At 37.5% G+C, this 14,764-nt stretch overlaps 1 protein-coding gene across 1 annotated transcript in view; it reads right to left on the bottom strand.

Annotated features, from left to right (window-relative positions):
• The window catches only part of mfn1b (mitofusin 1b), a 31,581-nt gene that overhangs the window by 13,394 nt on the left and 3,423 nt on the right, over nucleotides 1–14,764 (bottom strand). The window contains exons 5-10 of the mRNA XM_023266328.3: nucleotides 9,184–9,308; nucleotides 8,940–9,048; nucleotides 3,941–4,048; nucleotides 3,521–3,674; nucleotides 3,204–3,271; nucleotides 156–277 (exon numbers count right to left, since the gene is read on the bottom strand). Coding sequence (XP_023122096.2) covers nucleotides 156–277; nucleotides 3,204–3,271; nucleotides 3,521–3,674; nucleotides 3,941–4,048; nucleotides 8,940–9,048; nucleotides 9,184–9,308 — 686 coding nt within the window. The remainder of the gene's footprint in view (nucleotides 1–155; nucleotides 278–3,203; nucleotides 3,272–3,520; nucleotides 3,675–3,940; nucleotides 4,049–8,939; nucleotides 9,049–9,183; nucleotides 9,309–14,764) is intronic.

The following is a 14,764-nucleotide window of genomic DNA, read 5'->3' as shown; positions in this document are numbered from 1 at the left end:
ACGGTGCATCAGCATTTTAATTTTACTTCTAGAAGCCCTTAACGGCTTTGACACAAGAAGACAACATCAGTGCAATGAGATCTTTACCTCCTTTAACACATTCCAGACTAAATAAAGAGCAGCAGAGGAAGAAACGTGCAGTGGGAGATGCTCACCTCTTCTCCGCCGCCTCAATGTTGATGGCGTCCATGATGCTCTTGACTTTTTCTGTGATCTGCTTTGCTCTGATAGTGTGCTGCTCAAACTTTGTTTTCACTGCTGACTGCGAGATACACTCCTGCGAGGCCATAACACACAAGTTTACTGTGACAGTTCAAAGCGGCTGCTGCTGGATGGCGAGAACAAACTCGCGCGACTTCCAGGGACCAACAGAGGACGAGATAGACGCCCGCTGCTCTCGACTCAAAGAGAGGAACAAAGAAATGGAAACACAGGCGTGAAAATGACGGCAGCGGTGCGTCCATCTCGCGTCCCACAGCCCACGTTTAGGTCACAGTAATGTGTTGGTGAAGAAACAGCAAAATAATAAACTCATATGAAGTGAAAACAAACAAGAATGCAACTGAAAGACATAGAAAAACAGATTGTAAACAGAAAAAGTAGGACTGTTGTGTCATTTTAACTAAATTCTCAGCTCCCTAGGATGCATATTATCAGTCCTCTTTCCCATTTCTTGACCCATCATAGGCCACAAATGGATCATATCTCATAAATATGACAATCCCTATTAAATATACGAATAGGTGACAAATTAAAGGATAGATCTGACCCACTGACCCACGCTGTGACGGGATCTGGAGAGTCTTTTTTTTGGCATTTTCCTGGCATGCTTTGGATCCACTTGTTCTGAGATGTTTTGAAGGGAAAATTAGTCTTTCCCGTTTTTACAAATTAACCTAACTAATGTAATTATTGTGGCTAAAATCCTACAGTGTATATTAAATATGCTCTCTGCTTGCCAGCGTGGAACTGCCCTACAAAAGGCTGCGACTTTACAGTGTTATCAATTGTGGAGATAATTTAGCTAAGATCCCACAGCATTATAAATTACACAACTTAACCCAACTAATGCAAATATTAGGGCTAACACTCTACAGTATTAGTAATCATGCAGATTAAACTGACAAATTTAGAGCTAAAGCTTTGACTCTACAAAAACATCCATTAAATGCTCAAGGAATTAAAGATTTACGGTAAGAGGCTAAGAGGTAAACAGGTACTACAGCTAATCTATAATACATTTCCTGATGTACATGACCTTCATCTTTTTTGCCTAAATTATCTTCAGGCAGACTGTAGGAGGAAGATATGCCAGGACTCTCTGGTCTGGTCACGGTTAGATATTATCTATTCTGACGTGACTAAGCAGATGAGTTGTCTCCATATTGGTCTGTAATCCAAATCTGACCTTCTCCAAGCTACAATATATACCAAAAGATCAGAGAATCCTCCGGACTGATGCTGGCATTGCTTACATGTACTGCTGCTCTGTCGGTGTCACTTCTCCTGATATCTCAACATTGCTGAACTTTCACAACGAACTGGCGTCAGGATCTCAACAGAACGACGAATGGCAGGTGCAAATTTCATTTTTGCAAACTGCCATGTCTGAGTTTGATGAGGTTCTGTTAATCTGTAAAACTATGAATTAATTTGGATTTAATTGTTAATGCCAGCTGACTGCCTCAAAGGCGAGTTACAGCAGTGATCGGGTATTTATCCTGGATCCAACCTTTTTAAAAAGTAGGTGTTTCGAACTTGGCCATAGGGGACAGTCTGGCATGTTTTGGAACCACTGGTTGTTGTTCTCAGGGATTGTGAAGGAAAAATTACTCTGTCTCTAATTTCCTTCCAGCTGATAGCGGACATCATCCTAAATTATCTTCATACAGGCTGCAGGAGGAAGATGTGGCTGGACTCTCTGCTCTGGTCACAGTTAAATATTGTCCATTCTGATGTCACTAAGCAGACGAGTTGTCTTCATATTGGTCTGTAATCTAAACCTGACCTTCTCCCAACTACAGAATATATATACGAAGATCAGAGAGAATCCTCAGAACTGATACTGGCAGGAACTGCTACTCTGTCGGTGTTACTTCTCCTGATATCAGTAAACCATCCCGGATCTGAACTTTTTAAAAAGAGGGCATTTCGGACTCGACCATAAGGGACAGTGTGGCATGTTTTGGATCCACTTGTGGTTCTTAAGGATCATATTTCATACACTACCGTATAAAAGTTTGGAGTCACCCAGGCAATGTCATGTTTTCTGTGAAAACTCCCACTTTTATTCATGTGCTAACATAATTGCACAAGGGTTTTCTAATCATCAATTAGCCTTTCAACACCATTAGTTAACACAATGTAGCATTAGAACACAGATGCATAGATGTTTTCATTGTTGAAAAAATTAGGACATTTCTAAGTGACCCCAAACTTTTGAACGGTAGTGTACGACACTTTTGTTCTAGTTTGCACTTGCTGTGATCACAGTGGACTGACTTTTTCTGAATTAAGTCTGACGATTATTTCCTCTCAGGACAGACACAGTTCAGTTCCTCTTAGTAACAAGAAAAAACATTTCAACAAAACACAGAAACAGGAAACTCAGTGATCACAAAGACAGAACAAAACTAAAGTGGAATGAAAACGCTCGGATGCCCTCACCCAAGTGAATCTAGATTTCAGCAATGAAGACGCAGGTTGATGAAAAGGCACAGTGATTGGTCTGACAGAGTCTGATGACGCCGGGTTTAAAATTAAACGTTCGGTGGCAAAATCTCAAACGGTAAGTCAAGCAGTCGACTGCTGGGGTCAGCTGTTACTGTTAGGAGAAGGACTGGACAATAACCTCCATCACACACTCTGAGAAACACGCACAAACACTTTTAGCAGGAATCTGAAAGTAGATTGTGTAACCGAAACGATATAGTGAGCTCTGGTTCACGGCCTGACAAAGCAGCCGCTGTTTGCATCTGCAGCTCTGAATGAATTAACTTCATTTCTCATATTACTGACTTTCCTTTTCGCTACAGTTCTTCTCAGTAGCAGCAGCAGTCGGTTGATAAACCAGCTACAGCGGCTGAAATCTTTACCAACCTCCAGTTTGAGGCTTCATTTGACTAAACCTCATCCTAAGTTTGTCAGCGTCTATCTAAATTTATTTTGAAATGATTGCTTTATTTTCTTCTAAACACACGAACCTCAAACCTCCTCTCAAAGCTCTGGAACTCCTTCAGTCTCTCCTTGAAGCCTTCAGCCAGAGCGCCACCTGTTGGACGAAATAATCACATGAAATGAAGAGCAGAAACGAAACTCTACACTTTTAATTTAACATTAGTAATGCTTCATTTTTATCCTCTGTAGCATGCACACTCTTTAAAGCCTCCATTGACTTTCTAATTGGAAGAAAAATACCCAAAAATATCTATGAAACTTTGCAGATTCTGGGTCGCCTGCATCCATGTTGTCCGTCCTCCACTCAGATACAGCATCGGCCACCTGTATTCTGTTTGCTCACCTGTTTCTGGCATGCCCTGTGCACGTTGCATTCTGGAGTTGAGCACCTCTTTTGCAGAAACGAAGAAAATACGGTTGGGTGCCTGCTCGCGATCCACAACTTTCAGCTCCTCCACCAGGAAGTTCACACATCGGTCTGTGTGCTGCTTCCTCACCTGGGAAAAGAAGCATTGCATTCTCAGGTAGTGCTATTTTTTGTAAACTCAGAATAAGAAGCACTTTTAAAATCAATAATAATGAATACAAGGCTGAAAACAATCTTCTAAAAGAAAATTTTCTTTGCAAATGACAAAAAAAAAAATCCAGTTTTGTTTCAGTCTTGCAGACAATGTTTCATTTTTTTGTGGTTAAAATGACGACACACGTTCTGCAACATTAAAACGTTCAGACACAAGACAAAAGCTACAGGCGTTTAACTCACATCATCCATGTATTCTGGCTCATTCGCTGAGGCGTCCCAGCGATTGTTCAGGATGAAGATGTTCGGCTTCGACAGACGTTCATTTACTTTGTGGAAAAAGTGCTTTTCCTAAAATGGAAGGACGAAAAACAAGGAAAAGTCAGTGATGATTGAGCCGCTTCACATCAAAGTCCTCCACCAAGTCCCACAAAAGTTGTGCAATGGGTAAAATAACTGTAGATTCTTAAATAAACTGGAAGTGACTGAGCAGCTGGTGAGATCAAATTTGTCCTGCAGGATTTTAAACATCTACTACAGCGAATATTACCAAGACAAATCAGTCAGTAGTCATCCAAAAGCTGTTAAAAATGACCAGAATTTATGTTTCTATACCTTTTATAAGACTGTTAGAGTCTAATAAATCTCTAAAGCAGAGGTGTCAAACTCTTTTTAGTTCAGGTCAAACGTTCAGCCCAATTTGATCCCCAGTGACCAGTAAAATCACAGCAAAATAACCTATAAATAACCACAACTCCAAATTTTTCCTTTGTCTTAGCGCAAAAAAAAATGCAGTTTCAACAACATCATGCCTCAGTTTATCATTTACACATTAAAACCTACAGATCACGGAGGGTCTACAAAAGTACAAAACATTTAGTCACAGGTATCTGGAACTGAATGATATAGTATTTTATTTTATGATCAAAATGACAAACGTCAGACAAAAAAAACCAACAAAAAGAAGACAAAATATTACAGAAATAAGAAACAAAATGACAAAAACGAGACAAACGACACGAAACAAAGCAGAGACAAAAAAAATTGGCAAAAAAGTTACAAAGCGACAAAAAATGGACAAAAATGAGAGAATTACATAAATGATAAAAACAAAAAAATGACAAAAGCGGGAAACAAAACGACAAAAAATAGCCAACATAAGCGAGAAAAAGGAAAAGACAAAACGACAAAAACATGAGACAAAAGACAAAAATCAGGCAAAAAAAATACAAAAACAAGACAAAATATTACAAAAGCGAGACACAAAATGACAAAAGAACAATGAACAATCCATTATTTCACTTGCATGTTTGACACTCCTGCTCTAAAGTCTCATTAATTTATTTTAAATTTGAAATAAGTTGGACAAACTTTGGGGGAACACAGTCAGTTTTAAACAGTTAGCTAACTGAACCTGTAATTATCCCTCTTTGTGTGATTCCCTGGTGGCCTTACAGGTCCTTGTCATAAACTGACTGGGTGTAAATAAAGAAATTCATGAGCCTGTTGATGCTGTGTTTGATATTTTAAGCTACAGTCTATCATTAGAGGATTGCTCAACAGCAGGAGTAAAAATAACGCTCTTTGAAATGAGCGATGAGTTAATCACGAGTCCCCTCGGGTCCTTATTTGATTCGGAGATATTTGCAGGTGATGGTTTAAGTCAGGGGTGTCAAACATGCGGCCCACGGATCAAAATCGGTCCGCCAGAGGGTCCAATCTGGCCCATAGGACGACTTTATAAAGTGTCTGAGAGAAGACATTAACTGCAAATTGTAAATATGTAAAACTACACATGTAAAATAATTTCTAGACCTAGACATGATCATAAAGTAAAATACTAGATTGCTCATTGTTCTTTTGTGTCTCATTTTTGTAATATTTTGTCTTGTTTTTGTTGTTTTTTGTCTTTTTTTTGTCATCTCATGTTTTTGTCATTTTGTGTTTTGTTTTATTCGCAGTTTTTTGTATGGTTTGTATCATAGCTTTTGTTGTTTGTCCAGACTTTGCTGCTTTGTAACTTTTTAATCTCTTTTTGTTTTGTTTGTCTTATTTTTTGTCCTTTTGTGTCTCTTTTTTGTCATTTTGTGTCTCATTTTTGTAATATTTTGTCTTGTTTTTGTTTTGTTTTTTGTCTTCTTTTTGTCTGACTTTTGTCGCTTTGATCATAAAGTAAAATACTGTATTGTTCAGTTCCAGATACCTGTGACTAAATGTTGTGTTCCTTTGTAGACACTCTGTGATGTGGAAGTTGTAATGTGTAAATGATAAACTGAGGCATAATATTGCCTTTAATTTATTTTTCTTCAGAAATTTCAGTTTGTTCATGATGTTTTGTAAAAAGATAATTCCTTAAATGTGAACATTTTCAGAATGTACTTTTTTGCACTAAAACAAAGGAAACACTAGGAGTTGTGGTTATTTATAGGTTATTATGCTGTGATTTTACTGGTCCGGCCCACTTGAGATCATATTGGGCTGAATGTGGCCCCTGAACTAAAATGAATCGGACACCCCTGGTTTAAGTGCTGAGCTGTGCAGGGGTAGATTTGTGAAATCAGACTCATGGACAGCCCAGAAGAGGTAAAAAGTGTGATTTAACAACTCATTTTATTAACAACAAGATGGTTCAGAGGGTTCAAAACATTCCTGGTTTGCTCACTTAATCACAGTTCAACATCACACTGACTCATGCCCAAGTTATGTGCAACTCGACGTGCTCAGATTATTTACATAACGTCTGGTTTTATTTCCATCTGAAAGCCCAGAGGGGACTGTGAGTTTGCTTTCCCTTTAAGAGCAGCCGGGTTAAGCAGCTCTCCGACTGACTGTGTTCGGCTTCACATTGCATGAATGCCTGAGCGGACAAAAACAAGAGTGGAGTCTGTCTGTGGCTCGACACAAACACGAACCGTCCGGCTCTAATCAGCTCAGCAAAGGAAACGTCCACACAGGCACCTTTAGCACAAATAACTCAGTCTGCCTGCTTCTGTGGAGTAATACTGTTTAGGACAAATAAAGTGGTGCAATTACTGTATGAGTTGACATTTAAAACCCAATATGCAGCGGTAATTGTACAGTATGTACATTATTTTTGCACAAAGAACAGCAGTCTCCGTTTTGTGCACGATATTCTCACTCTAGCAATTGTCATTTTGCGCAACTGTGTCCATATATTCTTTTCTAGACATGTAAATATCTGTATATATATATATATATATATATATATATATATATATATATATATATATATATATATATATATATATATATATATATATATATCTCTGTGTGTGTATATATATATGTATATATATATATATATATATATATATATATATATATTTATTTTATTTATTTTTTTTAATCTATTTTTGTTTTATTAGATCTTCATATTTTTCATTTTATTTATTTTAGTACCACTATTAATAACAATATAATTATTTATTTATTTTATTACATATTTTTTTATTTTACTTTATATTATTATTATTATTATTATTATTATTATTATTATTATTATCATTATTATTATTATTATTATTATTATTATTATTATTATTATTATTATTATTATTATTATTATTATTATTATTATTAATAATAGTATTTTTATTATTATTAATAGTATTTTTATTATTATTTAGTCTTTTTTTAAAGTTATTTTATTTTTTCTCTTCTTCTTTTGATAGTTATTTTATTATTCTCTTTCCTTATTCCTAGGGCGACACCAACAGCCGTAACCAAATTCCTTGTATGTCGTGTACATTACTTGGCCATTAAAGCTGATTCTGATTTTTCTGGGGTGATAACAGATGATGGAAAACATGGAATGAACCAGAAATCATTCTGTCTTTCATATATATACTGGTTATTTTTTTAAGGTTAAAGGGACTGGTTCATTTAAAACAAGTTAAACAAGCTTTGTGTAAGAAAAACGAGAAAAATTTTATGTTTTTACCACTGTACAGATACTATCAGCCAAAAAATAGATCTGAGCACCAGAATTAGATCAGCTCAAGGAAGAACAGCAAGACGGGCAATAGCAGCATGTACAGTTCAGAGGACAGAGAAGATTCCTCTGAGTTAAAATGCTTAACAGTGAGTTCTGATATTAAAAGTCATCCAGCCTCTTGGCAGCTCAGGTTATTTAGTTACTACACATGACAGCATAGGTGCATTTAATCCCAAATCTATGTACACTAACATTCAAAAGTTTGGGGTCATTTAGAAATGTTCTTATTTTTGAAAGAAAAGCAGTTGTTTCAATGAAGATACAATTAAATGAATGATAAATCCAAAAGTTTGGGGCCACTCAAATAAATGACAAATCCAGTCTAGACGTTGTTAATGTGGTAAATGACTATTGTAGCTGGAAACAGCTGATTTTTAATGGAATATCTCCATAGAGGTACAGAGGAACATTTCCAGCAACCATCACTCCTGTGTTCTAATGCTACATTGTGTTAGCTAATGGTGTTGAAAGACTCATTGATGATTAAAATCCTTGTGCAGTTTTGTAGCACATGGAAAAAAGTGGAAGTTTTCATGGAAAACATGAAATTGTCTGGGTGACCCCAAACTTTTGAACGGTAGCGTAGGTCAACCTTTACTCATTTAGAGCAACTTTAACTAATATGGAGCAACTTTAACTAGTATGGAGCAATTATTACTCATTTTAGAGCAAATTTAACTAATGTTTAGCAACTTTAACAAGTATACAGCAACTTTAACTCATTCAGAGCAACTTTAAATAATATAGAGCAGCTTTAATATCGAGCAACTTTAACTAATATAGAGCAACTTTAACTCATTTACAGCAACTTTAAATAATATAGAGCAACTTTAACTCATTTACAGCAATTTTAACTAATAAGGAGCAACTTTAACTAATATAGAGCAACTTTAACTCATTTACAGCAACTTTAACTCCTTTAGAGCAACTTTAATTCATTTTTGAGCAACTTTAACTCCTTTAGAGCAACTTAAATTTTTGAGCAACTTTAATTTTTGAGCAACTTTAACCAATACAGAGCAACTTTAACTCATTAAGAGCAACTTTAACTAATATAGAGCAACATTAACTAATGTAGAGCAACTTTAATTAATATAGAACAACTTTAACTAACAATATCAACTTTAGCTAATATAGAGCAACTTTAATTCATGTATATATGTAACCCATCCTAAATTCCACAGGATATGGAGCAATCATGAGTTTTGTGTGGGTGCGATTCGTTACCGTGTTCATGAGTGTGGACTCAGAGTTTGCCACCAGCACAAAGACATCTGCATCCAGGCAGAACTTGTCAATCCAGCTATCCAGTTGTGTTGTAACATCTGTTCCAGGGCTAAAGAGCAGAGATGGCAAACGGTCAAATACACAAAATGTGAAATAATGTGGGTTAGTTTATAGGACGACTTTTTAAAAGCTGTTAATGCAAAGTTGTGCAGGTTTTCCAGACGTGACTAACGGATCTCGTTACCTGTCTACAAGCACCAGGTCGTCTCGAAGTAGAGCACACTTGGTCTTCGGCCAGAAAACCCGTACGAGACAGCCGGCGTCCAGGCTTTCATCCATGTGCAGCGCATGAGCCAGCTGGTTTACAGTCTGGAGAGGGGTTGGAAATACATTTACGTTACAGATGCTCATGCACTAACTTCCTTTTAATGCAAACAGAAGTGGGCCAGCTGCTACATGTTATAGTCTGTGCAGTTGTTTACCGAGTATTGCATTGTATTCTGTTTGTGCATATTTTAACAATTTTTTTGGTTTTGCAGCCCACTTTATCACTGACCACTTGTATTTGAAGCAAAAATCGAACACAGAGCATCACCATTAAAAAAAATTACTCGTGTTTTACATTTCTTTCCTCTGTTTTGTTAAATTACAGCTAATAACAAGAAAAAAACTGACAAAAAGTATTGATTTACATGTTAATCACAAAAAAATGAGTAGAACTGTATGGTAATTTCTCTTTTATGTAACATTGTGAGATGGCGGCACAGTGTCACTGTAACTATGACAACAAGAGAACACTACGTCATATGATTGTGATCCTACTACAAATCAACCGCTGTGGACTTATCCCTATAAAATGATACAAGGAACAACTGATTAAATTGTGGGGGTGTTTCTGAGTCCTATCAATTCCTGCCGCCGCTACATATTTAGGTCATAAGATTCGGTATCCGTACTAGGGCTGGACCTCAATATCCGAATATTCGGTCCTGACGGTGGTATCCGGTAATTAATTTTGAGATCCGAATATTCACCCCCCACCCCCCCTCCTGTCGGACGATGTCGAGCGATCGGTATTTGTCTTGTGAATTCGCCCAACGTGTCCCTCAGTCGGACATTACTATACGAACTATACTACATAACGTACACATGCATAACACACGCCTGTGCTCAACGCAAGGTTATTTTGTTAGTGGGTTCATCTATATTAAATGGACACATTCTATGCTGCCGTGATTTTTAGCACAAATTTTTTAAAGATTTCAGCCATCGGAAATCATACAACGACTGAGCAGCCTTGGCAGAGTACTGTGCTCCATGAGTGCTTTCCTTATTTATTATATTTTTAATTAAAAAAAGCTTTCTTCAGAACACTACACGGGGCCCTCGACTTAGGTCTGAATTTTGTTCCTACGGCGCGACATAACGCAATTTTCACCTCAAGTCGGAACTCACATATGTACATAAATACCTATGTCACTCACCTACACTAACACAGCGGTAAAATCATAGTCTAGGACATAAAATCACTGTACAGTAAAAATAAAAGATAGATTAAAAAAAGAGAATAATTTATTTTAACGTCGCAAATGGCATACGTTGGAATGATGGAACAAGACTTTCTTAATAAATTTAAGGGAGATGGCGACGTAACCACGAAACGCTATAGGTCGAGGACGTCGTAAACCGAGGACCTACTCTGCTTAGTTTTTCTGTTTATTTCACATTCTCAAGAAGCACATAGGATTCTCCATTGAACTGTTTCACTTTCAATAAAAAAATTATAAATAATTCAAGAGTAAAAACGGCATCAGGAATTAGAAAATCAACATTATTTCTGACACTCCAAGGCAGCGCCACATAAGAGATGAAAACTGATTAAGCTGAACATTCATGCTGTTGAACTCGTGGCATTCAGAGACACGTCTCCCACGTCAGGCTTTCATTTCAGACACCGGTCACTGCAGTAAACATCCTGCTGTGCTGCCTCAGTTCATACACAGCAGGTTCGGATAGTCTTCACCCAGGTCACATGTTCTGGGTTTGTCGACTTTCTGTGACCTGAACTTGAAGAGAACAAAAGTTGTTGGGATTTACAAAAAAAAAAAGGTGCAAAAATTGTTGGTATTTGGTGCAAAAACTGTTGGGGTTTACAATAAAAGGTGCAAAAACTGTTAGTATTTACAATAAAAGGTGCAAAAATTGTTGGTATTTACAATAAAAGGTGCAAAAATTGTTGGTATTAAGTTAATATGAGTCCAAAAATCAGTTCAGAATCATTTTCTCTGCCAGAACACACTCAGCAGGTGAAAAGATGCAAACGGCACACAGTTCAAGTGTGTTCTTTGCTTCTACTGCTCTTTTTTCACATTACTTTCTGTAACTTTTCAACTTGTGAATAAAACCTAATTCAGAAAACACTGTTTATTAAACACTAATGCTCCCTGTAGAAGTGCAGAGAGAAGCTCCGTTCTACATCAACATGAATCAGCTGGTTCCCTCAACCATGTCACATATTTGAAGTAACAAAAAACTAAAACAACAACAGTGAAAACCTCCAAGTCCATCGGTCGCATTCCTGCCAAACAACAAGCAAAGCAACAGATGGTCTGATTAGTGAGCAGGGCAGGATTGTAGTTACTCTGAAAGAAGGAGTGTAAGGTAGTCTGTCAAACAAGCTGCTCCTCAACATAAAACTGAACATTAATTGTAAATATACACCATACGGACTAAAGTATTTGGACACCAAGCTACAGAAATCAGGTTTCCAGGTGAGAATTATTATCAAGAGTCACACAGTACAGAAGAAGACTGTTAGAGAGACTAGTGAGAGATGCGTCTAAAAACCAGAGAACAGCTGCCAAGACTCTGGAGAATGATTAGCCAAGTCTTGAATTAAAATCTCAGGCTGATGCAGACCAAGAAAAACTGCAGATGAGACGCCTCCAAGCCAGACAGAAGTATCTGTAAATATTTAGAAATGCTGCATTCAAAATTTCTTGCTCTGTTGACCTGCAATTGGGAAATAATTTGAAAAATGCTGCTACAGAGCTGGAAGTCTTCTAGTGTTTTAATTTTAATGCCACAGTATTAAAATAAATAGTGTTTGAGCTAAAATCAGTTTCCACACCAGAAATCCATTGCCGTACACATATTTCTGAGCATATAGTGCATGTTACAATAAGCTAGAGATGGATTTTTCAAGGTCGATACTGATTATTGCTAATCAAAAAAGGTTGGTAACCAATATTTGAGCCGATATACATTTTATATAATGTTTTAACAGCATGTGATGGCAGAGAACCCGTCATTCATAACTACTTCTTTATAGTGTCCCACCCCCCACCTCTCTATCTCTACCTCTTCCCCTCTACCTCTATCCCTCTATCTGTATCCCTCTATCTCTACCTCTACCCCTCCATCTCTACCCCTCTACCTCTACCCCTCTATCTCTACCTCTCTACTTCTTTTATTATATTTTTAATTAAAAAAAGCTTTCTTCAGAACACTACACGGGGCCCTCGACTTAGGTCTGAATTTTGTTCCTACGGCGCGACATAACGCAATTTTCACCTCAAGTCGGAACTCACATATGTACATAAATACCTATGTCACTCACCTACACTAACACAGCGGTAAAATCATAGTCTAGGACATAAAATCACTGTACAGTAAAAATAAAAGATAGATTAAAAAAAGAGAATAATTTATTTTAACGTCGCAAATGGCATACGTTGGAATGATGGAACAAGACTTTCTTAATAAATTTAAGGGAGATGGCGACGTAACCACGAAACGCTATAGGTCGAGGACGTCGTAAACCGAGGACCTACTCTGCTTAGTTTTTCTGTTTATTTCACATTCTCAAGAAGCACATAGGATTCTCCATTGAACTGTTTCACTTTCAATAAAAAAATTATAAATAATTCAAGAGTAAAAACGGCATCAGGAATTAGAAAATCAACATTATTTCTGACACTCCAAGGCAGCGCCACATAAGAGATGAAAACTGATTAAGCTGAACATTCATGCTGTTGAACTCGTGGCATTCAGAGACACGTCTCCCACGTCAGGCTTTCATTTCAGACACCGGTCACTGCAGTAAACATCCTGCTGTGCTGCCTCAGTTCATACACAGCAGGTTCGGATAGCCTTCACCCAGGTCACATGTTCTGGGTTTGTCGACTTTCTGTGACCTGAACTTGAAGAGAACAAAAGTTGTTGGGATTTACAAAAAAAAAAGGTGCAAAAATTGTTGGTATTTGGTGCAAAAACTGTTGGGGTTTACAATAAAAGGTGCAAAAACTGTTAGTATTTACAATAAAAGGTGCAAAAATTGTTGGTATTAAGTTAATATGAGTCCAAAAATCAGTTCAGAATCATTTTCTCTGCCAGAACACACTCAGCAGGTGAAAAGATGCAAACGGCACACAGTTCAAGTGTGTTCTTTGCTTCTACTGCTCTTTTTTTCACATTACTTTCTGTAACTTTTCAACTTGTGAATAAAACCTAATTCAGAAAACACTGTTTATTAAACACTAATGCTCCCTGTAGAAGTGCAGAGAGAAGCTCCGTTCTACATCAACATGAATCAGCTGGTTCCCTCAACCATGTCACATATTTGAAGTAACAAAAAACTAAAACAACAACAGTGAAAACCTCCAAGTACATCGGTCGCATTCCTGCCAAACAACAAGCAAAGCAACAGATGGTCTGATTAGTGAGCAGGGCAGGATTGTAGTTACTCTGAAAGAAGGAGTGTAAGGTAGTCTGTCAAACAAGCTGCTCCTCAACATAAAACTGAACATTAATTGTAAATATACACCATACGGACTAAAGTATTTGGACACCAAGCTACAGAAATCAGGTTTCCAGGTGAGAATTATTATCAAGAGTCACACAGTACAGAAGAAGACTGTTAGAGAGACTAGTGAGAGATGCGTCTAAAAACCAGAGAACAGCTGCCAAGACTCTGGAGAATGATTAGCCAAGTCTTGAATTAAAATCTCAGGCTGATGCAGACCAAGAAAAACTGCAGATGAGACGCCTCCAAGCCAGACAGAAGTATCTGTAAATATTTAGAAATGCTGCATTCAAAATTTCTTGCTCTGTTGACCTGCAATTGGGAAATAATTTGAAAAATGCTGCTACAGAGCTGGAAGTCTTCTAGTGTTTTAATTTTAATGCCACAGTATTAAAATAAATAGTGTTTGAGCTAAAATCAGTTTCCACACCAGAAATCCATTGCCGTACACATATTTCTGAGCATATAGTGCATGTTACAATAAGCTAGAGATGGATTTTTCAAGGTCGATACTGATTATTGCTAATCAAAAAAGGTTGGTAACCAATATTTGAGCCGATATACATTTTATATAATGTTTTAACAGCATGTGATGGCAGAGAACCTGTCATTCATAACTACTTCTTTATAGTGTCCCACCCCCCACCTCTCTATCTCTACCTCTATCCCTCTATCTCTACCTCTCTATCTCTACCTCTACCCCTCTATCTCTATCCCTCTACCTCTACCCCTCATCTCTATCCCTCTACCTCTTCCCGTCTACCTCTATCCCTCTATCTGTATCCCTCTATCTGTACCTCTACCCCTCCATCTCTACCCCTCTACCTCTACCCCTCTATCTCTACCTCTCTACTTCTTCTGTCCCTCTCAACCTGCCCGGCCAGCAGCAGATGGGTCCCCCCACATTAGAGCTGGGTTCTGCTCAAGGTTTTTTTCCCTGTTAAAAGGGTGTTTTCCTGCCACTGTCACCTTAAGGCTTGCTCTGGGGGTCAGGCATATGGGTTCTGTAAAGCGTCTCGAG

This window comes from Amphiprion ocellaris, chromosome 2, assembly GCF_022539595.1.
Source record: "Amphiprion ocellaris isolate individual 3 ecotype Okinawa chromosome 2, ASM2253959v1, whole genome shotgun sequence".
Lineage (NCBI taxonomy): Eukaryota > Metazoa > Chordata > Actinopteri > Pomacentridae > Amphiprion > Amphiprion ocellaris.
The sequence above is the reverse complement of the archived record's forward strand: the minus strand, read 5'-3'. Positions and strand labels throughout refer to the sequence as shown.